Genomic DNA, 27,766 nt, shown 5'->3' on the forward strand with positions numbered 1-27,766 from the left:
CACAGCAATAAGAAAGGCAAGATTGCATTCATCATAATGCATGAGACTGAAAATTGAACAGAACAAGCTGTTCCACAAAAATGTCTTAATTTTGCACTTTTACGAATATTTGTATAGATGTAAATATTTTGGAAAAATATATTTGTAGGGATAAATGACAGCAATAAATTTTAAATTGGTGCTATGCTCCTGTAATGGCAGATTACTAACTTAAAGGAATTGATGTTAATATTAACAAAAGTTAGTAGATTTTAAAAAGAAAGATTTATAATTGTTCTAGTCTTAAAACTGTATGTAGAAACACTGTGTTACTATAAACCTGAGCCTGCCAAATTGTCTGTAATAAACTTTCTTGGTCTCCCTTTTACAAAATGTGTTTTATTGATTATTTTTAGTGCAATTTCATGTATGTTCTCTAGGGAGGTATGCATTTTAGTTATAACCATTTCTCAACAGGTGTCTTATTTAAAAAGGTTTTTGACTTTTGGCACAGTGAGAAAATGAGCAGGTTAGAAGGCCTGATCCCGCTAGTACATATGCATTTGAATTGACTTCATAAATCATGTGCATAACTGTTTGAAAGATCAGGTCAAAGTAAATCACTGCTCATACATGAATGAGAACTACATAAACTGGCCTTTAATTTTGGCTGCGACACAGCTTATCTACTTCCACCTCTTCCATAATCATTTCATATGAATTTCTGAATGTAGCATATGGTGTTACACTTTTGTAGTCCCCAGTTTGGTCTTTCTTACTGTAAACCCTAAAAAAAAAAAAAAAAATCAAAACTCAACTCCTCTTTGTAAGATGCTTAAAAAGGATTTTGGTGCTAACCCGTACTAGTTCAAACATACCTAGGAGCAGGGGGATTGGTGTGTATTGTTTGTTTGTTTTTCTACAAAGACTGTTTATATGTAAGGGAAAGTCTATTTCAAAGGTTCTGTGTATTTTTTCTAGTTGTGAAGTATTTATAACTGCTTTTTGTACAGCAATCTGTAAACTAGATATATTTGGGATATTTCTAGACTCTACAGTTTCTTAGCACATGCCTGTTAATCTTTGAAATGATATTGTATGATCAGTGTTAATATTTTGTGCAATTTGTTACTTTTTAAAGTAATTTCTGCCGTAAACTTGCATTGTCTTTTTTGACTTAAGGAATTTCCATCAAAACATCTTTCTTAAATAAAACTCTTCTTAAAAATCTGTGTTTAAAGAGAGGTTTTTTTTATATGGGACTACTGTTGCACACTGCAGTAAATCTTACTGGAACTTTTGAACTCACTAACTTAAACGAATAGTTGATTAAGATGTTTCTGGTAAGTACTGCCAAACAAGTGCCTAGAGAGATTGTGGTGAGGAAGGGTATGAGCTATCTGATGCCATATGCATACAAGACCATGAGCAACCTATCTGCCTTTCAAATCAGCTTGTTTCCCGTTTCAAAAGATGTGCAGATAGATGAATTTGCGACTTCAGTAGCAACCTACGCTTAATTCGCATTCTTTATTTGCAGGCAAGGTATTGGAAAAAGGTGGGTTTCCGAGGCAGGCGAGTCACCCTCGCAGGCTGGGTTAAAACAGACTGGAAAGTGCCGCCTCACAGAGGACCACAGCGCTGGCTGCGGCCGCCCGGCCGCTCCCGCCTCCTCGGCCCTGACAGGCGCCACCTGCTTGCCGCGCCTCACGGACGGCGACGCCGAGCTCCTCACGGCTCCCGCCGCTAACGCCTCCCGCAGTTAACGGCTGCCAACGGCTCAGCCTGCCCCGCCCCCGCCGCCTAACGGCCGCCGCCGCCTAACGGTCCCCCCGCCTAACGGCGGCCCCCGCCGCGCCCCGCCAGCGGCTCCCGCCGCCCGAGCCGGCGCCGTCCGGCAGCCGCCCGCCCCGCGGCCGCGGAGGTGTCCGCCGCGGGCCCCCGCCAGGCTGCCACAGCGCGGCCGGCTCCTGAAGCGCCGCCCGCCCGAACCGCTGCGCCGCCCCGGCACGGGCAGCCGCGGCACCCCGGCAGCTGCAGGCATCGAGGGGCAGCGGGGCTGACACCCCCGCAGCCCGGAGCCTGTGCGCGCCCCTGAGGGGACCGGGGCTTGCCTCGTCCCTCACGCGCACGTATGTGCCGCTGGCGCCGCAGTTAAATCTCCTCGCACCCTTGTTTTTACGCTTTAATTGCCCCCTTTAATTGGGGGGGGGGGGGGGGGGGGGGGGGGAGGAGAGACCGCCGCCTGTCAAGAGGGCGGTGGAGGCCGGCGAACGGGAGGGGGCTGCGGCGCTGCCCCGGACGGGCCGGGCGTGCGCGGCCGCTTGGCTGTGCCCGCCGGTGCGGTTCCACGCGCAGACCGGTCGCAGCGCAGCCGGCTGTGCTGCCTGGGACCGGACGTGTAACTTCCCCGCCATCACACACCCACCCGTGGCGGGGACGGCGCCCCGGGGCAGAGCCGCGCAGCGCGGCCCGGCCCGGGAAGCAGGGGACGAGCGAGCAGCCGCAGCGGGGCCGCCCCCTCCCCCCCCCCCCCGCAGCGGAGCGCGAGGAGCCCGGCGGTGGCCGGAGCGCAGTGCCGGGCCAGGGGCGCGTGTGCGTGCCGCGGCGAGCGGGGATCCCTCCTCCGCCTCTAAACTTTCTCCCTTCTTTGCCGCGGAGACGAGGCGCGGGCGGCTGGCGGCGCTCCGCCGGCATCACATGGTGCGGAGGGAGGAGGGGGAGCCCCCCCCCCCCCCCCCCAACCTCTCGCCTCTCGCCCAGTTTCTCTCAGTCTCGGCGCGCAACTCCGGCGCGGCTGGAGCGCGGCGCGGGGCTGGGCAGGGCGCCGCCGCCCGCTCCCGGGGCGCCGCGCTGCGGCGCGGGGAAGCGGCAGCAGCGCGCGGCGCCTCCGCTGCCTCCCTCCCGCCGATGCCCCTCGGCGACTGCACGCCAGCCCGGCGGCTGCGGGAGGATGCGGCTCTTCCTCCTCGCCGCAACTTTCTGCGGATTGTGCCTGGGGCCCGGTAAGAGGCTCCGCGCCGCTCCCGCGGGCGCGCCGCCGGCCAGCGCGGGGGCCGCTTCGTGCCGAGGGGCCGCCGGGCCGGGCGGTCAGCGCCGCGCACGCCGCCCGCGGGCGGGGGTTTGGGCACAGCCCTGGGGGCAGCGCGCTCGGCCCGGCTGTCGCCGCTGCGGGGCCCCGGCGGGGCTCGGGCAGCCTCCCCGACGGGCAGCGGCAGCCCAGCGGAGCCCAGCGGAGGGCTCGGCGCGGCCCCGGCGGCGGCGCCGGGCGGCTCCCGGGAACCGCGAGGCGCCTTGTTTGCACGATAAAAGAGGGAGGTGAAGGATGCTCCGCAGCTGTAATTGTGCATGGCAAAATAGTAATTAAATCATTTGTAATTAATTAGTAGCTAAGTAAACCCGTCGGCATGGATAAGGGGGGGGGAAGCGTTGCTGTTTGCCGTGCTGGTCTCGCTGAAGCGCGGATCGCGGGGAGCCCGCGGCGCCCAGGGCACCGCCGGGGCCGGGGCGGGCGAGGGGCCGCGCTGGCGGCTCGCTGCCGCTGCCCCGCCGCCTGCTGGCGAGCGCTGAGCGCCGGAGCCGCCGCCTGGCAGCGGGGCTCGATGCCCGGGGTATGGCCTCGACCAAGTGGCCTCAGGTAGCCACGCTCTTTCCCTTCCCTCCGCCCCCCCGCTCCCCCAAATCCGTTCTTTCGCTGAGCTGCTAAATATTTAGGACCAGCAAAAATGAGAAGTGGAAAAGATAAGCAGCTTTTTTGGCACGTGTTGATTCTGCAAGAACATCTTCGCTGTTATTCTGAGCAAAGCTCTGTCTGTTCCAGGCTCTGGTCTGCAAATACAGTGCTACCAGTGTGAAGAGTTCCAGCTCAATAATGACTGCTCGGCACCGGAGTTCATTGTGAATTGTACTGTCAACGTTCAAGATATGTGTCAGAAAGAAGTAATGGAAAAAAGTTTTGGTAAGAAAGAAGTTAAATAATTATACTCTTGTTAACTTGTTTCAGATAACATATTGTTGCTTTTGGCTCTGTGTGGTCAGTCTCCAACTAGGAAGGTATGTCAGCGTAGTCCCACTGAAAGGAACTTTCGATTTCTCAAAGTTCTGGGCAACTTTGCAACTCAATAAAAAAAGTTAATCGTTTCCCTTTAAAAACTGGTTAAAAAAATGAAGTATCCAACCCAAATGTTGATAAAGTTAAACAGTTGTTAATACACAGTCTTATGGGTCTCAGATTTAGTCTCCCAGCGCTGGGAAATTAATAACAAGTTAGTTTAATCTCATTACAGTTAATTACATGGGCTTTTCCCCCAAGGGATGGAAGGAAAGAGCATTAAATTAGTAATTCTCTCCTTTCTGTTGTTTACTCTAGCAATTCACATGCACTAAAGGTTCATCTTAAGGGAAGTCTAGTCATCTATGCTTTCATCCATAAAAGAAAACATCATCAAGGGAGAGAGGGCTATAAAGAACTTTTTCTTTTTTCTTCTTCCTTTTTTTTTTTTTTTTTTTTTTTTTGAGTTCAGAGAGCATAGTTGGCTGTATTATTTTTCTAAGTCTGAAGGGGCTTTTCCTTTACTGTAATTAATTAAAGTTAGCATATCCGGAGATCATTGTCTTCAAGAGAAAGCAAACTGTGGTTCTGCTTCTCTGTTCTTTTTTTTGAAATGTGGTTTTTTGTTTGTTTTTTGGGTTTTTTTTTTGTTTTTTTTTAACTCATCATAACAATGGAAGGCATTTGGCATTTGAGAGGGTTGTCTTGGGTTTTAGAACACCAAGTTGTTCTATAGCCATCCAAGTGAATTAGAAGACTGCAACTTTATTAGAAATTTCTGGGCTGGGTGACGTAACAAGGAAATGGTTCTGTGACTTCTAATTCATTTAGCTTCCTGCTCTTACTGCAGATAGCCCTTAAGATGTTTTTAGACATAAAAAGGGGTAAGATAGTAAGTAAGTCAGTGGTATACCTCAGTTTAGATGTGACCTCTATAACAAGTGGTAGAGTTAAGGAGCAAAAGACAGGAATTTTGAACTTGAGAACTGTGATTTAAGGGGGGAACTGGTTGGACTAGATGATCTCCAGAGGTCCCTTCCAACCTTACTGATTCTGCAATTCTATGAAACTGCTGCCTGTTACAGAGCAACTTGCAAATGAGGGCAGTGCTTTAGAGCATTAAATTTGCAGATGTATAGAACTATTACAATATTTATATAAATTAAGCTGTAGCCTGTCTTTACTCAGTCATTCAGTAACAGCAGGATGGTTAAGGTTGGAAGGGACCTCTGGAGATCATCTAGTCCAACCTCCCTGCTCAGCAGGGTCACCTAGAGCATGTTAGACAGGGTTGCATCCAGGCCGGTTTTGAAGATCTCCAGAGAAGGAGACTCCTCAACCTCTCTGGACAACCTGTGCCAGTGCTATTTGGAAATTTGCAGAGCGGATTTCCTCTGTTGGTAGGAAATGTGGGCAGCCATGGGACTTGAACTGTAACATTGTGTGTGTGTGTGTGTGTGTGTTAAAAAGCCATTCATAAGTATTTTTCAAGTTGCTAATCAATCATCAAGTTCCACTTTTGCTGGTACTACAGATCACTGTACTGCAAATCACAGAAAAATTGTAACAATTTTTGTTAAGTACCTATATCAACAATAGCTGAACTGCAGGCAATTTGCCTCATTATGTATGGTGTTATCTAGGCTGACAATGCTTTTTCTGTAAAATATTTAGAAGCTCTCCAGTGTGGAGAGAAAGATATGTGTTTAAGGGAAGATCAGCTCTCCTTTGAGATATATATTATTTGAATATTTTATTTCAAGTTCAAGAAGGTAGAGGTGATGTTAGACAGTTATGGCTTGTAAGGTACTTTAAAATTCTGAGTGCTTCTAAACGACCGTTTGAAGGCAAGTGTAAGAGGGCTTTGCCACCTGCACACCAAACCTTCTACAGTGTTTTTAATAGTTTGGAAAGGATGATGTGATTGTTTGAAGCACTATCAAACTGGTATGTAGACAAATATGTCTCTATTAAAAAAAAAAAAAGTGTTAAGAATAAAGTGAGAACTATTGACTTTTTTTTTAACCACTTCCCTGATGCCTTCACATTTTTATTTCAATACAACTCAAACTGCCTCTGGCTTTCAGCAACATATCTATAATCTTCCCTTCAGGTGACTGTTAGTGTTTTCAGTCAATTAAACCACTGATAGATTAAAGAAGTGCAACTCTTCTGCATAAGCATGTATGCACATGTGCACATAGATGCCTGTAAGTGTATGACCATGGGTTTAGTCAGGCATAATTTCTCAGAATAGCAAACAAGATTGCAGACTGGCCAATGTGACCATGACGCATTGAAAATTCTGATTGGAGCCATTCTGATAGATTTGAGACATACGGGGCTGTGTCACTTGTGCTTACTCCTATGAAGAAATTGATTTGCAATATAGTAAATAAGGAGCTTTTAAAAGTGTTTTTTTTTCTTTTCTTTTCTTTTTTTTTTTTTTTTTGACATGCAACTTTTGTATTGGCTCTGGGCTGATACTTGGATTTTTCCCTTTAGGAGATAACTGTCTTGCTGTGCATAGCAGGTACTACAGTTCTATTTTATTTAATTTAATTCTGTAAATGCAATTCTTAGTCATTTTAAGATGAGAGATTGTAAATTCCAGCTAGAGAATAAATTTAAATTTTTAACTTAACTATTTCAAATTGAGTGAAATTTACATTGCAGGTTTGGTTTCCTGCCCTCAGTCAATTTTAGAGGGTGTAGGTTGTAAAACATAGACAATTCAGTTCATCATCCTTTATTGTTTTTTTTTTCCTAATTGATATTTAAATGTGTGTAAGATAAATGCCTTAATCTCACAAATTTTATTGAAAAATTCTGCTTCTACAGTACATTTCGTAACTTGGTTCTTTGGGTTGTTGCTTATCACTGAAAGCTGAAGTGTTTCAAATATTGATTTTAATTTATAATAGACTTGAGTTTGAATTTTTTTTAACCTGGAATGTGAAAGATGTGAATTTATTTGACAGTACAATTTTATAATTAGAGTTTTTTCCTCTTGACTGGATACAGTCAAAGGAATATAATTTAATTTTTATAGACTAACCCATTTTTGCCCTTAATAAAATATAGCTGTGTCAATGAGCAAAATGTTACAAGTTCTCCTAAACCTTATTTAAAAGTTAAATGCAGTATATTGAGATAAAGTTCATGATCTGAATCAGTAACCTCATTGATCTACTCTTCAGTCCTTTGCAGTATACATTAATCTATTTGTCTGTTTTGCAATGAAGGGGGTCACTGATTTAGATTCTGTGGTGTGCCTACAACATAGAAACCAGTGTGTAGCCAGTGACTTTTCTTTCTTATCTGTTGGTGTTCATTTGTTTGTGCAATGATAGCTCTAAATTCAGCTTCATTTCTATATTAAATTTTCTATAAATGGTTCAGTGGAGAACTATATGCAGCTGTTTTCATTTATGTTGCAAATAGTTCCTTATGCCTGACCATAGCTAAGCAAACCACTTCTTTTCAGTTACTATAGAATTAGGATTAGTGCTTCAAACATTACTGTCTTGTCTCGGAACATTATCGCAGTTTATGGAGATTCAGTCTGAGGAAATACATTTCAGCTTCAGGTGAGAGATTCCAGCAGAGGAGAAATATTACTAACCCAAGTTAGAAAGCAACTATTATAGTGACAATCTCTGATGCGAGTAACCAAGAATGCACGTATTAGTCATTAATATTTTGAATTAGATCAGCAAGCATGTTATTCCAGCCTGTTTGTAATACCAGAGAGAAACTAGCTCCATTGCACAACTTAAAGAAAATGAACTGAGAAATGAGAAATATTTAGGCATGTATCTGGCTAAGTGGTTATGTGGAAATAGTACAATTCTGCTTCCCCTGTATACATGCCCTTCATTATGGCAATTTTATATTTCAGTTGCACTTCGGGGATCTATCAGTACCCAGAATTGGAGATACTGTCACATCAATGATAAAATACTCCTTTTTTCACTTTAAGTAGAGCTTAAAAATTGTACTAGAATAAGTTCTATGCAGCTATATTAACATTCTGTACCAGTGGGAGATAGAGAAGGACAGTACTTTGCCTGCAATGCAACATTTTACAATGTAATTTGTTAGTTTAATCTTTAAAAAACATCAGTGCTTGCTTTCTTTGTAGGGAGAATGGTTAGCATGGCAAGTGGCACTGAAGAATACACCAAATAAATTTTAGTCCCATAGAAACTAATGCAAGTGATACATTTCTAGTTCATGCTACAGCTAAATAGTCAAGTCTTTGAAAACTGTGTAAGTACATGAAATGTTTGACGAAGGACCAGAACTCTTAGAAATGCCTCTTGAAGATACTTTGTGGAAATAAAAATGGCAGATTCCCTTGTCTCACTTGCCTTGCTTTCTCCTCTATGACTTTCAACTCTGAAACTCCATCACTGCTGGTTTTTAGAGTGAATGTGGGAACAAAAATTCCCATTGTGTATTGGAATCAGATGAAACATCTTGATGATACATATATGAATATATACTGTATATATGGTTTTATATACATATATCATAGAAAACATGCTGATAATGAAGTCTACCTTTTACTGAGGACAAGAGCAACCTAAGCCTTAAGGCTGATCTAAAACTCACTGAAGGCAAAATGAAACTTGCAGTATGAATAGCTCACAAATATATCAAACATGAAGGGTAAGAGAATCAAAGCAGAAAATTAGCAAATGCAAATTTCAGAGACCTCACTGTAAGTAAATGTGTCTGCATAAACATTTTAACAGTACATTTAATTCTCTGGTTATGTCCCTCTAATGTAGTTGTGAACTTACTTTTACAATGTATTTTTATCTTTGGGGGGGGGGAGGAGTTTCCATGATAGCAAGATTGATATTTTAAAATGTCTTGCTATATAAAACTAAGATTGTTTATGATTTTTCCTACAATTGAACTGGAAAACGATCTCATTTCTATTAATCTGCAAAAAGAATCTTCTCTTATTTTTTAGTTTACAGTGGCCTTTCTTACGTATTCACATTGTATAAAATCCTGCAATGTAATTAAACCAATTACTGTAATTGTACACTTAACATAAAGGCAAAAAAAAATCTATATTGAAATTCACCATTGAGACAATTACCCTTTTCCTGATGTTCCTATGCACTTTTAAGACTCTTTTCAGTACTGATCTCCTAGTTATTTGTTTTATCAGGCAGAGGAAAGCAATGTCTAAGTTGTGCGGATTTGCTCTATATAAAATCCATTACTTTTAGCTCAAGTTGCTTCATATATGACTGTTAAGGATTGCAGGAATACATATTCTTCTCCATTTACACGTATAGCTTCCATTAGTACTAATACTAATTGCATACTAGCATCAAGGGGAAATTATACCCTGGTGTACATTTCTTGACAAAATGATTAAAACAGCAAACAAAGTTTAATGTCTTTAGAATTACTGCAGGCATTAAAGTTTTATAGGTAGTAGCTGTATCCTCAGTATCCATTTAGAAACAGTAAGAAATATCTACCAAGCCTGCTGTGATTTCCCCCCTCCCCCCTTGATACTGTCTCTTTTGGTGAAAGCCTATTAAAATTGGGGTGGTGGTGGTGTTTTTTTTATTGGTAATAAATATCTATTGTATTACGCTCTACTTTGTAACCTGTCACATGCCATTTAAAAAAAAAAAAAAACAGCATTATATTTTGTACTGTCAGTTGCCCAATGAAATGAAGACATGGTAACCAATACTCAAAACACCCAGTTCATTTTTGATGCTAGTGTGAATAAAAGATTATGATATGTCATTAATTTTCATTGTATGCTGAAAACTTGGAGCTGTGGATATATTACCATTTAGAAATTATTTTCAGATGCCAAGCTGTAGAGCATATTGGCTTACTAATAAATTGCTTCCAAACTTTGTGTTGCTCACCAAACTTCCAAACAAATAGGGGATGAACTGAATTAAGTGCATTACCTGTGGTGAAATTATGAACAATATGTGATAGATTACTGTTCTGAGCACCTTTAAATGCAGAAAAGCAATAGTGGCATTAACAGTTGACTTCATGCAGTTTATGACTTGAAAGTCATGACAAAGATCGGAATGCAGAAGTGATGAAGGGCTGTATTATTTTAAGGAAGTTGTGATACCTGGTCCAGTGAATTTCATTTCTCACAGGACATGGGCAATAGCTTTTTATGTTTTTCCATTTCTTGGACTTGTATGAAAGGTATACAAATGTATTTTGCAGGGATAGTGCCCACAGCCAGTTGTCTCTTAAACCTCCTTTAAGACTGTCTATGTTGTCCTTTGTGTTTCACACACAAGTGAATCTGCATTTCCAAAGGCTGTTCTCTGTGAGCTGACCATATCTTGCCTTAACTGCTAGACACATTATTAAAACATTGGCAAGTATATTCTAATAAAATCAATCGTTTTAATCTGTTTTCCCTTGTAGTCAGGACATCTGTTGGAAAACTTGAGATAACCTCTTTTGCCAAATTACCATTGATTCTTTCAACACGAAAAAATGTAATATATGTCCAAAAAAAAAAAAAAGTCATCCTTTTCAGAAGTTGATCATGCTGTAAAATGGTAAGCATAAAAATAAGTTAAAAGATTTTAAATGATAAAAATTATAAAAGCTGGATGTGCTTTAAAGATACTGGTATGCAGGCTTAAATATGTGAGCCATTCCACTTGGTAAGAATATTAATTAGTAGGCTGCAACAAGAGTATTGTATAAAATTATTTATGGGACTTACTAAATGGATATGGCTTTTTATCACTTGTAAAGGCATCCTTACTGTGGCTGTAGCTTCCTAGTTTGTTTCAGCAGATATGATTATGCCAGGAAAAACACTTGATACTTGATCCTGAATGTTAAGTCTAAGTTCACCTCTCTTACTAGAAAATAAGTTATATTTTGATCTTGATATCCAAGGCATTTACCTACCTTTGTAACAGGAAAGCACAGATGATGGAACACTGTGAACCAGCTTTGCTTGAAAGACGTATGTTTTCCTGCTTGGCTGTCGGTCCACATTAGTGAGCAGAGAAATGGGTAAGGATAGTAGAAAATAAAAGAATTAGACATGCAGGTTAAAGTTGAGTTTAACTTCTAGTTTGTAGCTTTCTGCGGCCTTAAAGAAAATTGTCTGATAATACCAGCATTAGCAGCTGTACTTAATTTTCCTAATCTATGCATTTTAAGTGGTTTAATGCTTTGCTTGTGTTTTTTGATGCTGCAAGCAGTAACATAAACTTCTTTGTGCTATTTACATTATTAACAATGCAGTTTTCCTTCTTATTTCCAGTATGAGAATTAGAAGGTATGACCTGATGTGTCGTTCTTCAACATTATGAAGCGATGTCATGGTAATACAAACTCTTGTCATCAACAACAGAGGGCTGTGTATTCTGTTGTACAGCAATTGTCCAGTTTTCTAAGATGATTTGATTTCTGCAAGATGTCATGGCAGTTGGGGTCGGGAAGAGAATGCTGAAGCCAGTCTTGCATTGTCAAAAGCCGTCTATTAGTTTCTGCAAAAATGCATTTTTTTAAATTGACAAATATATGGAGTTGTGATCATACTGAGTAGATTTTCATAGCGAATTATGAAGAAAATATGACATGAGAATATGCTAATATGACAAGGTAGGGTTTGGTGTTTTTTTTTTTTTTTCCCCTCCCCTCCATTAGAGCCTAACTGCATAGATATGCTTTCATCTTGTACTGAATGCATCAAAGAGAGGAGATAGATAGGGATGAAATAGCTGCAGTCCTAAAGCACAGGATTCAAAATTAGGAAGTCTGTGATCTAGCTTAGCAATAGATCTCAGGTCGCTTAATTTGTGAGCCTGTTTCGTTACATAGAAAACACTGTTCATGTTGCTTATTTGTTAATTAGCTATTTAGAAAGCAATTAGTAAATTTTATGAGAAGTTTTAGCAAAGTACAAATTATTTAAATGACTGAGCTCCAGAGATGATGGTGAAGAAATAAGGATGAGAAGAATTTAGTTCAAAATGAAACATAGAGCACATAGTTGGATGTGGTTATACTTTACACTAGCCAGAGCATTTACAATCTTGCATCAAAAGATTTGTGTTGAGAAAGCCTAATTTATATTTTAAACCAATATAAATAAGATCTGACTAAAACCATGACTGTTTCTGGAAGCATGCATGTAAGATTTCAACATTCGATCACTTTCTAAGATCACTTTTCTAAGCTACACAGGAGGATACTCAGCAAAATAAGTGTTTCCACAAGTTATGCTTTAATCTTTAATTGTATGTGGTCTAAAACTGTCACCTGTTGACAAGTTTTCTTTTTGCTTGAAAGAGACGGGCAGGAAGTGTTTGTGTAGCAAACTCTTAAATCACCAGGGTATGACCAGATCTCGGAGCTGCTACTGCTTCTGACTGAGAAGCCCAGAAGAACCCACATGATAGCAGCAACTGCAGCAGCTTGTCCTACACCTCAGGCCTCCAAAACAGGGCTCTTTCCCAAGAACATGGTATTGGGTCATGTTCAGTTAAGTTATGAAAATATGTCGTGGTCTTTGCTCACTGGAATTCCCTAAGTGGCAGTGATCTGTGGGCAGTACAGTCTCTCTCTCTCTCTCTCTCTCTCTCTCTCTCTCTCTCTCTCTCTCTCTCTCTCTCTCTCTCTCTCTCTCTCTCTCTTTTTTTTTTCATTTTTTTTTGAACAGAAACAGTAATCTGTAGTGGAAGATAAGTACTACCACATAACAGAAGTGGAAGGTACCTATTGAACTATCTAACGCTCTCACTGAATATCAAGCACCAAATCTAAAAGACTTTAATGCAGATACTCTGCCAAAATCAACAACTCTAATCCTCAAACTTGCGTTGATTTGCTGGCTTACTTTCCTACTTTAAAATATAAGAGTTTGCTGCAAGTCCAAAGCTATGTCTCTGTGCGTATCCACAACTTGTGTTCCAGTCTTGATAAGGCTGTTTTTGTGACTGCTCAAGGATGCCTAGCTTCTGGACCCTAGTTAGATACGAGACTTTCTTCTAAGGCTCTTGAAAAGTTTGCTGCAACAGGCATATTCAGAGAGCATGCTGAAGACTTTGCGAAAGCACTTATTTGTGGAATGAGTGAGTTACAAAAAAGCAAATCTGATTCAATGTGTATCTGCAAAATTGGAAATGTATGTAATACTGTAGCAAATGCTTATTTATTTTATTTAGATGGATGTATCTGCCATATAGCCTGCTAGACAATATTTGGCCTGAAAGGTAATGTTGGGCTAAGTTGCATCCTCTTCTTGAGGGGAGTCAAACTTGTGGCTGAGAGTTTTGCAGCCATGAGGCCACAGGCTGTATAAAGTGAAACAGAGAGCTGCAGTCTGCTGTTGAGGTGTACCGTTGCAGAAAAAAAAGGTCAAAAATAATTGGGTCATAAAGTCAACTTAAAAGACCACCTACTTTTTGGTAATCAGATCATTGACTTACTTAATTAAGTCTTACTTACTTACTTAATTAGGAGCTGGTATCTTAGTCGCCTATTTCAGCTTCAAATGCTCTTCATGTATTTTACTAAAGGAGTCTTGAGAGTACAGTGTGAACTAAAAAGTTGCTCATTCTTAGCATTACAGTTGGCTCTAAAGTTGGAGAGTCATGCTAAACACTTGCTCTTTTCTTCTCTACTGGAAATACAGCCAGAAGAATTTGAGGTGCTTAATAGGGCCCTTTTCAAGCAGTAGAGAAAACAGGCTGCATCTGCTAATGCTTTCTGTATATACACAGTGTAAGAAATATCAGTGATGGCACCTTTTCTATTCTTCATTGCTCTGGTAACAAGCTGTTACTCAATGCGTGGAGAACATGTACTGGGCTCTGCCGACAGGGTCGATGGAAGAAGTTTTAAGTTTGGGATTTGGATAAATTATGGCAAGAATTGTTCATTACTGTCAAGACTGAATGTATCTGCATGTGGCTAAAACTGAGTGCCAGGGTTTAGATGCAATCAGTGGCTAAGCAGAAATTCGGCGATTGGTAGTGCTGGCTTCTATGTGTGGAATAGCCCAAGGTGTGTGTGTGTTTTTGTTTTTTTGTTTTTTTTTAATATATATATATATATATAAGCCTGAAGACTATTTTCAACATTTCATTGTATGGAAGGAATGAGGCAGCAGTCCTGCAGAAATAGTAGTTTGTAGGCCTTGATGCTCTCTAACTGTATAATCACATATAGGGCAGAGAGAGGTGTAAGGATGGCCAGGTTGTTCAGTCTAGGAGTAAATGTTCAAGGTTTGCTTTAAGCCCAGGGCCTTTTGAATAACATATTTATGCTAGGTGCATGGGGAAGAAGGAGAGGGTGGACTACTACTGCATTTTTCACGCAGATGCCCTATCTCTGTCTAATCCCTTTTCTTTTAAACAGTACTAGTATTTGAACTTCATCCTCAGCCAGTCTCACAAATGTGGGGTCAGAATGAAGAAAAAGGCAATTGGTAGAAAGGATTTTCTAGTAAAACTTCTTTACAATACCTATACACAGGCATAACTCACAGTCCTGAATCAGTGCAGAATTATTTATTCATTACTCATCCATCAGGAGGTTGGACAGTAAAAAATGCTAGCTGAGCATTGTTGAGGGTAGGGAGGTAGGACTAGTTCTGTCCCAATAAAATCATAGTGTAAACTGTATAGTCTCCTTACCTAGCAAGCAGCCTGGAACAAACTGACAACGAGGAAAAGTGCCTGAGAAAGTTTGACAACTATATTTCTAGGTGATAGTCATTAATGAATATATCAGATTGATTGCACAAGCAAGAACATCCAGTAATTACCAGTTACATCTATGGTATGTGCCTTATGAGGCAGATATAGATATAACAACTTACTTACTTTGAAGCATTGCTTGCTGTTTGGGCTGCTAGTAGCACATAGTTCAGGAAGATCTCAGAAATAATTCCGGAACTGGTCAGCAGTACAATAAACCACTTTGCTCCCTATCACTTAAGCAAGTAGTCTGAGGGAAGACATCCTTGGGACATACAAGAAATAAATCTTCTAGCGATAGAAAATCCAAGACAGGATGCTGCTGGCTGGTTCCCCCAGCTGAACTCAGCAAAGGAGCTGCAGTAAGTAGGGTATATTAACCTGTTTATTGGAGCGAGGCAAGTACTGCCCCTGGCATCAAATCATGGACTTTGCTTGTACTAATGTCCTGCCACAATTACACTCTAATCCCAGGCTGGTGGGAAGAAGGTTTGAGTGTTCGCCTATCAAATGCATACTTTTTTGCAATGGTGTCATGCCTTTTTGACACAGTAAAAACATGAGAAATCATGGCTAATATGTTTTAAAAATAAATGAGATGCTACTCTAGTGTAAACATTCTGTTTTTTTTTTTTTCATTCATCTTCTATGCCTTTCTTCATATCTTGCCGTAAAGAAATCGCAGCGTTATTGAGGGGGGGGGGGGTGACACAACCTTTTTATCCTGATCAAATTTAGTTAAAACATGATGGTTCTTCTAATCTTGGAAATGTAATTAGTGTATAATAGCAACTGATTTGCAAGCTCAAAAGGCTCCATCAGTACTTACTTACTTAAAGAAATAAAGTGCCTTGGATGTAGAGAGCATGTCTTTAGCCAAGTAGCTATCGCAAACCTGATAAAAGTGCTGACTCTTTTTTTTTTTTTTTTTTTTTTTTTTTTTTTTTTTTTTTTTTTAATGTGAAGATTCAGATTTCTGCAGCTGGGCATGGGAATAAACAATCATTTGGGAGTGGAATTTCCTATTTGAAGGAATATTTACAGGAAAGCCACAGGAGAAGCATCAGAATGGGATTTTATTACTAGTCAGATTATTCTTTCTATTCAGGCATGAATGTAGTCCATCTGTGCATGAAAGTACAATGCTGAAGTTATAAAATTCCAGTCTGTAAAGGAATATTGTGTTTTGATTTCTAAAGGAGCTCAGCATTATTTGGTGGAATTGATCCTGGAGAGCAGAAAACCATTGTAAACAGGTGGAGTTAAGCTGCAGGACTGATTTTCCTAAGAGCAGTCTAGAGTTCTCTGGTTAAAAGCGTGCCTCAGAGGACATTATCTAATCGCTTGCAGCACTGCGCAATTCCAGTTCGTAAGTCTAAAGGAGTATTAGGAAGTATATGGTACGTCAGGAACCTAAACTAATAAATTGCTTATTAGTACAAATTGTGAACAGGAGCTTGCAAGAATACTATTAAGAAGAAATTTTAGGAAGAAAGTCATCCCTAATCCACCAGTGTCAAAAAGCATTTCTGAAGATTGTTTTTTTGTTTTGTTTTTTTTTTTTTGGCCGGGGGGGGGGGGAGAAATCCAGATTCAGTGCCCTGCATATGGAAGCCTGAGGAAGGGCTGAGCTACATGTCTGTAGATGCAGGGAAGGATGCTTTATGATGAGGAGGTGTGCTGGATTAGAGATGGGGGGGGGGGGGGGAAATCACTGTGCTTAGTTTCATGGAATACAAGAGAAAGGGAAGGTGAAAAGTTAATCCTAGCCATGGGAAGGGTCACATTTGCTTCTGTCCTTGAAGGAGTGGAGGAAAAACACAGACAAATGACTAGCGTTGTGGGAAACAAGTGGGGGTTTCAGTGTCATAAACTTATCAGTGGCAAGGTGGTTGAGGCCCCTTGGCAGCAGTGGTTTGTCAGGAGAGACGGCGCACTCTGCTTTTTGCAAACTAAAGATTGTACCTCTTGATCTGTGTGTCTTGGCTGTTAAGGTTGGAACAGTCCTTCTTGAGGAAAGACTCTGCCTGCTGTAGTGATTGACTGAAGCTCACTGGAGTCAGAGGAAGATTTAACACTGGCTTTAGGGATTCCTTTTGTAAGTTTTAACTAGACAAGTAGTTTTAAAATACATTCCAGAGTTCAGATTTGAGGGGAGGGAGAACACAAAACAAGGAAGCCCCTGCATTGCTGGTATGGCAGAAATGTTGTGACAGTATAAAAGAATTGCTTTAATTAAAATTATCTGAAGCCAAGAAACCCTTCTTTCTGAGTGTAACTCAAATTAACAGTGCTGTGCTGCTGTACATGGCCATGGCAGTTGCCACTGCAGAAACATCTACCAGAGTGCAGGTGCTGTAATACTTTCTAAGTCTCTGGGGATTTAATAAATATATGTACGTACTGTACGTACGTACTGTAAGTTCAGTACTTACAGGTCGTATGTCTACCTCATCCCCTCCAAAAAATGTCTTTATAACCGTCTATTTAAAAACTTGGTGGAACTGTGCTTCAGGATACAGAGTCATTATTCTTCATGGGAATCCTGCTGCTGTGTCCTTTAGAAGGAAAATCACTACTGCTCTAGAAGATGGATTCTCTAAAGTTTTGTTACTATCATCTGTAGAAATATTTGCCTCTTTTTTTGTGCCCCCTCCCAAGTGATATGGGCAAATCTCCACTATTATGTACCGTTTTCCAACATCCAGTTTCTAGCGCCTCACTTGCAGGAAAAATTTAGAGTAATGAGAAGTGGAACTGCCACAACTATTTCCCACTGGGAAGGGGGGAAAATACATTGGTATTTTGCAGCCTTTATGAAACATTTTGAAATAACAGCTGTGTGCATGGGAAAGTACTGAGTCTCATCAGATAAAAACCATTTGAGAAATAAGATTTTAAAGGGGATACTTTGAACTTAAAAGAAGAGCTGTTTCTATCCAGATGAATTTTTTTTTCTTTTTTAACACCAAAGATAGCAAGAACTGACACTTCCTGGAAAAGTGTTACTCCTTCAAGTTTTGTGTTTTGTTTTTGTTTTACATTTTGTGTAACGCTTGGTTACTTGTCTCTGTGGCGAAGGAACAGAAAAAGGGGAAACAAAAAACAACTTCAAAATATAAATTAACAGCATAGAAAACTAATTATGTAGACATACCTTAAGACAATTCAGACATGTTCAGCAATAAAAACCAAACTCATTTTCAAACAAATTCTATTTTAGTTTTAGCTATTTAAACATGTTATTTCAAAAGATAAAAAATTCTGGTTATAAACTTGATTGACACACTATGCATTTTATATGCATAAAAATATGTATATGCATACTATGCATTTTATAATTTGTTTTAGTTGCAACCAAACTAAAAAAAAGAAAAAATCCAAAACAGAGTGATTCTCCTAGCAGTGCAGAGCTTTCAGCCATTTATTATAACTAAGATGTGTGGCTAAATCACCAGGTCTGCTATGAAAATATAAACTGTTTTTCCAAAATACCCAGTCATTTTCAAACATGAATCCTATTGTAAAGGAAAACATGTTTATGTCCCGCTAAGTAACCTTTGTTCTGTGTCACAGGAATCATGTATCGCAAGTCCTGCGCATCTTCAGCAGCATGTCTGATAGCATCTGCTGGATACCAGTCTTTTTGTTCTCCAGGGAAAGTGAACTCCGTTTGTATCAGCTGCTGCAACACTCCGCTCTGCAACGGGCCCCGGCCTAAAAAGAGAGGGAATTCTGGTGCGGCGCCTAAGGCTCCGGTGATAACCACCATTCTGCTCCTTAAATTGGCTCTTTTGTCGTTGTATTGCTAAACTTTGAGCAAAGTTTTTTTTGCTCTGACAGAGGTTGTTCTAGCTCCTCGTTTCTTCAAAGACACTGCAATTTATTTTCTATTTGCTTCCAAATCACTGTCAAAAGAGAGGGAAGTTCAGTGGTTTGGGGAAGAAAGGGGCTGATATTTTTGGCAGCTAATGAATGCAGTTAGCAGACTGAATTTCCAGTGTGCACTTAAAAACAATATTAAAAAAATCCCAACAGCAGCATACCGAACGCCTGCTCTTTTTGCATATTTGGAAACAAATCTATCATCTGTGATCTTACTTTTAAGATGGAGTTAGTCAATCCCCAGTCATTTTAATTTCTGTGTTTTTAAGTTCCTTATTGATCATTAACTTTGCTTTATAGAGTCATATTTCATGTTCACAAAGGCCATTTTGTACATCTGAACTGGGCTCTAAGCTAGTCTCTAGCGGCATTACTTCCAAATTGGGCTCCACTGATTCAAGACTTGGTTTCTCTGGACTGCAGTCAGGCTTGGTTTCATTCTGAAAAGTACTTAAGAAAACTTTGTGAGTGCTCCTTGTAGAAGAAGCATGCTTCGATGCTCTGAAGATCAGCGGGCGTAGAGACCGGCCGCTGCTTGCTCTGGAGTTGAGATTGGCCCTCCGAAGCTTCTCCTTGTTGGCGTGCTCAATGGTCAGGTGGCAGCGAAGGACCTGCAGAAACACGCTGCGAAACTGCTGCGAGGAGACATTGTACAGGAGGGGGTTCACCACTGAGCTCAGGTAGAAGAAAGTGTCGGCAATGGGAAGAAGAGTGATGTACGCTCGGAAGTAGGGGACAGTCCAGTCCTGCTTCGGTTTGACAGCAGCCATGATCCTTCTAACCTGGTTTGGCATCCAGCATATTGCCAGAGTTGCAACGATCAGTCCTGGGTACGAAAAGAGGAAGAAAGAGTGTGCGTATGTGGAAAAAAAACCCCACAAAATATTAAGCATCAGTTCTGCACTTACTTATTAGGAAATAGTACCAAATTTTCAATGTTTTGCTTGACAGCCTCTTCTGCCAGTAGCATTTTTTTTGTTGTTGTTTCTAATAACTGTTTCAAGGTCAGTGCAGCATATGCTCTGATAAAGACTACACAGTGCTTAGATAGTGTTTTTTGTACCAACCATTGTTTGTTAATTTTCAAAGTGTTCTTTCACTGATACTTGTATCTTTGCAAAGAATGGACTTTTGCTTTGTTTTGTGTTTTTACATTTCTTGTGTTTTTCCCTTTATTTAAAAAAACATACAAAATAGCAACCTATAGCCATATTAGATCAGGCAATACCCAGAAGAGATCAGATTCTTGTTTGTACTTTACAAAAAAAAATGTATGCATAATAATATATTTGGTGTTATTTTTGGTAACTTTCCTCTTACAGAAGATATTTTTAAGTAAAATATGTATGGATCTTTTTATGGTAATTAAAATACGTCGGGCTTTCTTAAAAATCAAATTCCAGTGGAATTAAATTATGAATGTAAATGAGAAAAACCTAAGCCTGGTCATGGAAGTGTAAGCAGTTTTAAATTATAAAGTATGCTTAAAAATGTGGTATCTGACCATTTTGTATTTAAATCTGTAATATAAATACATGTTGCTGCATCACTAACTGCATTAAAAATAGGGTAACTTAAATGTTGGATGTCTGAAAATTCTGCCTTTAGGAACAGGCATGCATTGAGGACCGCAGCACTGAGCAAGTGTATCGTATCGGTGAACTTCAGGAAGCTCTGGTTCAAGGTAGGAAACGGAGCAGGGGAAAGGCATTCAAATCCTCACTGGCATCTGCTGCCCCCAAAGCACACAAGAGTAAGTGCAGGAAATCCTGATGTCTTAAAAAAAAAAAAAAAAAAAAAAAGGCGTGCAAGTAAGACCTCCCCAGTTCCCTCCAAAAACTTCCCTCCAAAAAGCATTATCTCTAAAACAAAAATACATTTGAAACTTTACACTTTACACTTTATTTTTCTCTTCACAGCAAATGTGCCTTATATGCGCACGTAGTGGGAACAGAAGTTGCAGGTTGGCTTCCCTGCTGCAGATACACAAAACAGCAGGGCGTATCTTCATGGTGCACGACTTCAAATTTCAGCAGGCTTCTTTTACCTTTTAAATCTCTAAAGTCTAAATTTCCGAACAGAAGCACAGAAACATTTTTAATAATTACCTGTCTAGAGTGAGTCAGATTTCGTATCTACAACCGTATTAAACAGATCGTTGTAGGAATGCATTTCAGAAGTGATGCATTTCCTGCTTTTTCAAGACAGAAAATGGTATTTTGCTAGCAGGAAGAAATAAATCTAGAGGAGAGTGTGGAGAAAAGAGAGAAAAAAGGTAACTTTGAAACTACCACTTCCCCCAGAATCAAGCAAAAAGATGTGAAATTTTAGATTATTTTAAAAGAAGTTAATTTTCTTCTTGAAAGTCTTTTTTCTTCTTTTTACGAATCATTGTCATAATACCAAATAGAAGACTCTTTTGATCCCTTGCTTCCTTGATCACTTAATATCACATTTAGTTTGCAATTACATTTAATTTTGATAATAGCATACTCTTGAAGAATGGGAAAGCAGCATATGAACATAAAACACAAGATTGTCAGGCTTGGAAAGAGGAAAAAAAAAAAAAAAAAAAAAAAAGGAAGCCTGTTTTTGCAGGTAAGTGATAAATGCAGTTATCTTTTCCATTTTCTGTTCTTTACCTCCTATAATTCTTGGCCACAGTCTTTGTCTTCATCCCCCTTCCTACCCGATGCTGTGCCCCTTTGCTGCGCTATTCCTCTCTTTCTCTGCCTCCTTGCCCCATTTTTCCAGATTCCTGATCTGAGCTCTGAGTCCTGCAAACTTTCTAGTCTTGGTGTTTTTTCTCTGCTGTCAGCAGAGCAAACATAGGGGTAGCTGTCCTGGGAAGGAACAGCCTGCAATCAGGAGCCCTAACAGGGACTTGTGATCAGCCCGTTTTTTGGGGGGCTCTCCCCAGGAGTAACTTAAATATTTACAGCCCACCAAACAAGGCCCACAAAATTCTTGTCATGTTTTACCAGATGATCTCTTTCAGGGAGAAAAATAAGCTCTGTTTTTTAAATAAATCTTCATTCTTAATTAGAAAGATAGATTAGCAAGATATTTCATCTTGCTGATTAATACACAATTTTCTAAATTACAAACAGTTATGAAAAATCATGAGTAAACAGTGCATGCGTTCTCTTTAATCCCAAATAGAGTGCGCTGAGATGTTTAATTTCTTCTCTTGTATCTGAGTTCTTTGCCACTGACACTTCTTTTCAGTCCAAACTGCCAAATGTTTAAGATTCCTACTTATATTTTTGAGGCATTTTTGTTCTGAAGAATTTAATATTTTGCTGTGTGTACAGCAAGTGAGCTGCTTGTGCCCTTGCATAGTGTGCTGGAGGTTAGTCTTGGGGGGTGGGCGGGAGTAGTTGTCTTTGTAAATTTTGTCATTTTTTTTCCAGAGATGAATACTTATTCATTTTTACACTTGAAAAAATGCTCATTGTTTTAAAGGAGCTGCACCATGTAAATAAACATGCTGGCAAAAAAAAAGAAAAAAGGAGACTTTTTTTTCTTTCTAACTGTTACACTTGAATTGGAGATATAATGTAAACCTAAGTGTATCAAAGAAAGATCTTTATATGCTTATTTAGACTGTAGCATATTAAATATTTTGACTGAACTATTGCTGCAATCGATTTGAACTTGAACATGTGTTCTAGAAATCCTACTTTTTGTAATGTAATATGCAGAAGATGCTTAAACAACTTTGCATCCACTAGAATATAAAACAGATTGCATCTTCTACCAGCACTGATGTATTTTTCCCTAGACCTTGCTGCCTGCTAGGAATTAAACTCCTACACACTTTGTCTCATATCCAACTTCCCCTTCCACCTCTGAAACTGAAGAAAATAGTGCCATTTTTTTCAATTTTGCAAACGCACTGAAGTGACACAAGCTACTAGAAGAGGGCACAGATTTATCTTCTGTGTAATAATGATGTTTATAAATACAGGAGTGCTGTGAGGTACATCAGTCTCCATCACTAGTGCTTGAAATTTCCAACATACATTGGAGTCACTGTGCTTGGTTTAATCTTCGAAAGTGCATTAAGCTGCGCAAGTCAAAGCCAGGAGATCTTGTTTTACCTAGTTGGCTATGTGTAAGTGAATATATCCCAACCTTTAAATAAGCATTTTAACCTATAATTCACTTAGCATTGATGCAGATAGTTTAAGGTAACTTAAAAAAAAAAAAAAAAAGACAGACATGAAGAGTGTTATGAGATTGATTAAAACCATTTTTAAAAAGTTAAAAGTTATAAACCAGCCACAAAACAGCTCACCCAAAGCAGGCAAGGGCATGTTCAATTGTTATTTAATTTGCCCCTTCCCCTCCCCACATTATTAAATACAAATTTAACAATGATTTAAACTGGGAATTGTTACTGCAACTTCTCGGAAGTGTGTCTTATAGTATTAATTCTTAATATGCGACAAAGGATCATTTAGGCAGTAAAGTAAACCTAGCATTTAAGTGCCAATAATATGAATATGCATCACTGGCACAGAATAGGAGTTTGGCAGCCGTCTCTCCCTTAACAATACTTTTTTATTACTCAGAACATTCCTCTGGGCCATAGGGGAACTGAATTAAATTCATTACGGATTTTATTGAGAAGGATTTTAAATACATGCTAACGTCTGGTTGAGTACAGAGGGCTTCCTTCTCCGCCCTTTCGGATTTTGCTAATTCTTCTATCAAACAGATTTTCAATCTTTTCTTTTTCCTGCACCTGAGCATTTACACCTGTCTCCTTCCATAGTCTTAACATTTCCACACTCTGTCCTGGCCACTAGTAGCCAACCCAGAAAACCTGCAATCGCCTCCAAAATTATAATTGTCACGAGGAAGTGCCAAGAACGTGTTTTATTGGGATGCCGCAGCCGCTGAACCGAGCCTGCTGCGGCGCCAATCACCCTTAGCTGAGGCAGGCTTCAGTCACAAACTTTGCCTCGCTGCGATTCAATTAATGGCACAAAGGAAGGGTCTCAACATCTGCTTGTAAACTGACATTTAAATGGCAATCGTCAGTGGAATATAAGCATATGGTCGACGAGTTATGAGTCAAGTGCAGGCAGCAATGCGGTTGGTTCGGGGAGGGGTTTAAGCTCTCATTTCGCATTCGCCTCCTTGGCCCGACTCTCTACTCCAAGGTATAACGTGACATTAATGCTCTGAGCCTTACGCCGCCTCCCTGCCACACGGCGGGGGCGGCAGCTCCCGAAAGGGGAACGCACCGAGCCCATCCCTCATTATTAAGTTTACCATCATCAAGCAAAACTAATGTCGAAGAAGGCTCACGGTCCCTGCTTGGCTCTGCTAAAAATAACTTCCAAAACACAAGCAAATCATCTCTCCGTGGCTTCCTGGTGGTCATTAACTGAGTCGCTACCGGCTCAGGAGAAGGAAAGAAAAAAAAAAAAAAAAAAAAAAAAAAAAAAAAAAAAAAGCACAGAATCTAGCACTACCACTGTGATTTTTCAGAGCTGGGTTTTGGTGCTTGTTTATTACTTCAACCAGCACCCGGAGGAAGTAAACGCGCCCTTCATCGTAGGCAGGGCCCTGAGTCATTGGCTGATGGTTTTGTCAGGCTCTCGTCACGACGGCGAGCCCGGCCTCAGCGCGCGCCGTGCCTGCGATCGCTGCGCTGACCTGCCACCGCGGCGCGACGCAGCGCTGCCTTCGCGCCTGCCGCTCCTTCGCCCGCCCCTGCTCCTGCATTAGACACCTCAGCGGCCACCTGCTTCTATTCTACTGACAGTTATCATTTGGATGTCAGCTTGCACACAGACGTTGCTTTCCTTGCTGTGATTCTGAGTCCTAAACGCAGCAAGGAAACTCACCGGAGGGGGTTGACCCTGCTTGGCAATGCTGAGCGAGCGGGAGCGATGGAGACCACGCTCCTTCAGGGGCGTTCAATCCAGCAAGACTGCAGCATCTCCAGGAGGGCACCATCTCCGCTCATGCTGATTTCCTGACATTTCTTCTCATAGGGAGGAGTTTGGAGAAGTTTCTCTGTTCCATCTGCAGCTGGGTAGACCTTCAGAGCCAAACTTCTAGCATTTAACAGCCTCTGGTAACCACCTGATGTTCAGCCACTATCCAGATCAACATGGGGATCAAAGCCCTCTATCTCTGATAAACAGCAAATAAAAATCTCACTGAGCAGGAGTATGTGGAAGGGGTTGGGAGAGAGAAACATACCTTTTCCTACTGCTTCTGGTCTCTATTTCCTAACCCTTCACCTCTCCTCTGTTAGAGGCCGGAAGGACTAAAAGCACAGGAGAACAGAAGCATTTCTTCAGTGGTTCTGCCTAACTCCTGGGATGATCTCTCTGCTGATACCTCCACCTAAACCAGCTCCTTAGGACAAAGCATGCGCTAAAACTCCTTTGTAGACTTGCAAGTCTAGCATGTTTCTGTCCACCGTGTCTCTGCCCCTTCTGGGTAACCTGCCCTCATCTGTCTAGGAAATCTCTGTCACCTTGTTCTCCAAGCCCTAGAACCAGGACCACGACAGAGAGAGAGGATGAGCCCTAGACACAAGGGAGCAGCCACACTCTCTTTTCTTGCCCGCACACACTTGCTTCATGGACAAAATGCAGATGGCCCAAATAAATACGCCACTGTATTCTCTGTAGTATTAAAGAATGCCTATAAATAAAATTTCAGATGGAAATCAGAACCAGAGTGCCACAGAAAAGACAGGTAAGAGACAAGCTTAACACAAGGTTCCTAACAAATTTGCGATGTCACTCTGTTAAACTTTAACAGCATCATTTCGTAGGCAGTGATTCAAGGATAGATCTGAGAATCAAATCCGTGTCAGTTTATGTCTTGTACTCTGCTGTATGTCTCAGTTTCTATAAGCGGTTAAGTACATCCTTTTTAGTTACACAGCTACTACAGAAAGCGCCACCAAGTAACTAGTCTATAAAAACAGAAGTGATGGTTCCACTGCTCCTTGTACTGGTGACAGTTAACTTTACATTTCCCAAAAATCAATTACTGCCTTAGTGCATAGAGTGTCACAACCATCAATAAGAGTTTTGCTTGAATGAGGAGTGCAATGTGCTCCAAGGACAGGATAAAGTATCTGATGAAGTTTAAAACAGGGAAAGAATACTAATGCGAGTCTCCCTTTTCCCTCTTTCACCCACCATGCAAGTTTCCTCTGCTGAAGGACAAACATTATAATAATAATAAACACATATTGATATATATTGAGGTGAATGTAAAAATGTATTAACCTGAGAGATAAATATTGATGCTGCTTTGTCTGTGTCAATATTCAGTTCAAGGGACAATAAATTTTGATGTTCCCTGAAACTGGTCACTATGTGCTACATACATTTTGTATGAGCTCAAGCTACCTGGCAGCTCTGCTGCTTGTACCCCCAACTTTCAGAATCACAGATTTGCCTTTCAAAAATACTACTCTAGAAGGGAAGGAGGCAACAAGTAAACTACCCTGGCAGTAACTGCCGAGGTGGCACTGAGGTGCGTGTCTCCTAGCACTTCCCTATCATCAGACTTGTTCTAACCACCAAACAGATCTGCCAGCCCAGTTTGGGATCTGCATCTGGATCCGAACGGGCTGCTACATGTCCACGGTCTGCAGCAAGTGGGAGTTTCCTCATCTCTGCGCAGCAGTTACCTGTCGCCCGTGCTGTGAGAGCGGCCGTGCCTGTAGACCATGGGGTTCCAATAGCACCACAAAACCTAGGCAAAATCCAGCCCCTTCTCCCATCTGTGCCAATACCGCCAGGATTGGATAAAGGATAAAGGAGGTCACAAGACAATATTTTTGTCACCAGCACAAGCAGACGAATCTCCAAGTGCTCAGGAGTAGCTCTGGCTGACAGATACTGCCCTTCTCAAAACGGGTTAAAGCCGAACAGAAGCCAGTAACACACAACTTATCTTCATAAATACTGCTGGAAGAACTAACCACATGCCCTGGGACACACAGCTGAAAACCAGCTCCATGTACATCTGATCCTGTCAACAGCTTCCAGCAAAAACCAATGGACCAGCAATTCCCACAGCCTTCAGAAGAATCTGGGTATATTTGGTGTCTATTAGCTGGCTTTGGGCTCCACAGTGGCTCTACGACAACGATACATCTCATTAGAGTGTGTGGTTTGGCGATGAGGACACTGCTGTCCCGCAGAGCCGTGCAGTAAATGACAGGCACCAAATTGCCTCTTGGTGCAACACTGCAAGATTTTAATAAACATGTTGCTGTTCTGTTGCACAAAGTCGTCTTTCTCCCAGCTGAAGACACCATAAAGGGTCTGGCTAAGTCACAAATGTTAGGGAGATGCATTGCATTCTTCCTGTAAGCAGCAGCTCTTTTCTCAAAGCAGCAATGTGTTCAAGTGTGCAGAAATGAAAACACAGGGAATTTATTTTTATCCCTATTCAAAGCTTCCACAGATAAGTGGAGCCGTCAGGGGGTACTGAGAAGAATATCACGGAAGCATTTGCCACCCTTGGCAATCTGAAAATCACCCGCAGCTGCTTTTGATGCTTCATTTCACAGAGGTGCCTAGATGCCAATGTAAGTCATCACTGAGACCCAGGAGATATTAGTGCAGGCTGAAGTTTACTTACTCACTCAGACTCTGCTCCCCCGCAAATACCCTTGTGGTAGCTACTAGGAGATCATTGCCATCAAATTGGCTTGTCAGAGGCTTGGACTAATCTTGGGTCAAATCAAAGACACATCTAAACAACAGAGCGCAGACGATGCCTCTCTGCCAGCAATCCCTGTATCGCCCACCGCTTGCTCAGCCGCCGTCTGCCCTGCTCACTCGCACGTTTTCCTTCTCCTTGACTGGCAAGGAGGAGCAGCTCGAGGCTGGAAGCAGCACAGAAATATCAACAGCTGCTCAGAGGCAAAGGACAAGGCTATTTTTGTGTTACCAGCAGCCCTCATCTCTAATACTTGCCCAGAAGCCTGTGAGCTTTCTTGCAGGGGGAGGATCCTTCAATCTCCTTCATACTTTAACCATCTACAATTCTTGCTCTGGGCATTAAAATAACTTCTAGATTCTAATTTCTATAGATTGAATTTTGGGCTGAAAAA

General features: G+C 41.2%; 2 protein-coding genes across 2 annotated transcripts in view; one reads left to right on the forward strand and one right to left on the reverse strand.

Annotated features, from left to right (window-relative positions):
- The first annotated feature begins 2,898 nt into the window (after positions 1-2,898).
- LYPD1 (LY6/PLAUR domain containing 1) lies at positions 2,899-20,405 on the forward strand. Its single transcript, XM_062579088.1, has 3 exons — positions 2,899-2,984; positions 3,800-3,937; positions 18,349-20,405. The coding sequence occupies exons 1-3, from the start codon at positions 2,933-2,935 to the stop codon at positions 18,582-18,584; spliced, it is 426 nt and encodes a 141-aa protein (XP_062435072.1). The 5' UTR covers positions 2,899-2,932; the 3' UTR covers positions 18,585-20,405.
- Positions 18,960-27,766, reverse strand: part of GPR39 (G protein-coupled receptor 39) — a 75,812-nt gene continuing 67,005 nt past the window's right edge. The window contains exon 2 of the mRNA XM_062579087.1: positions 18,960-19,483. Coding sequence (XP_062435071.1) covers positions 18,960-19,483 — 524 coding nt within the window. The remainder of the gene's footprint in view (positions 19,484-27,766) is intronic.

Source organism: Rhea pennata, chromosome 6 (assembly GCF_028389875.1).
Source record: "Rhea pennata isolate bPtePen1 chromosome 6, bPtePen1.pri, whole genome shotgun sequence".
In the NCBI taxonomy this organism is placed as follows: Eukaryota; Metazoa; Chordata; class Aves; order Rheiformes; family Rheidae; genus Rhea; species Rhea pennata.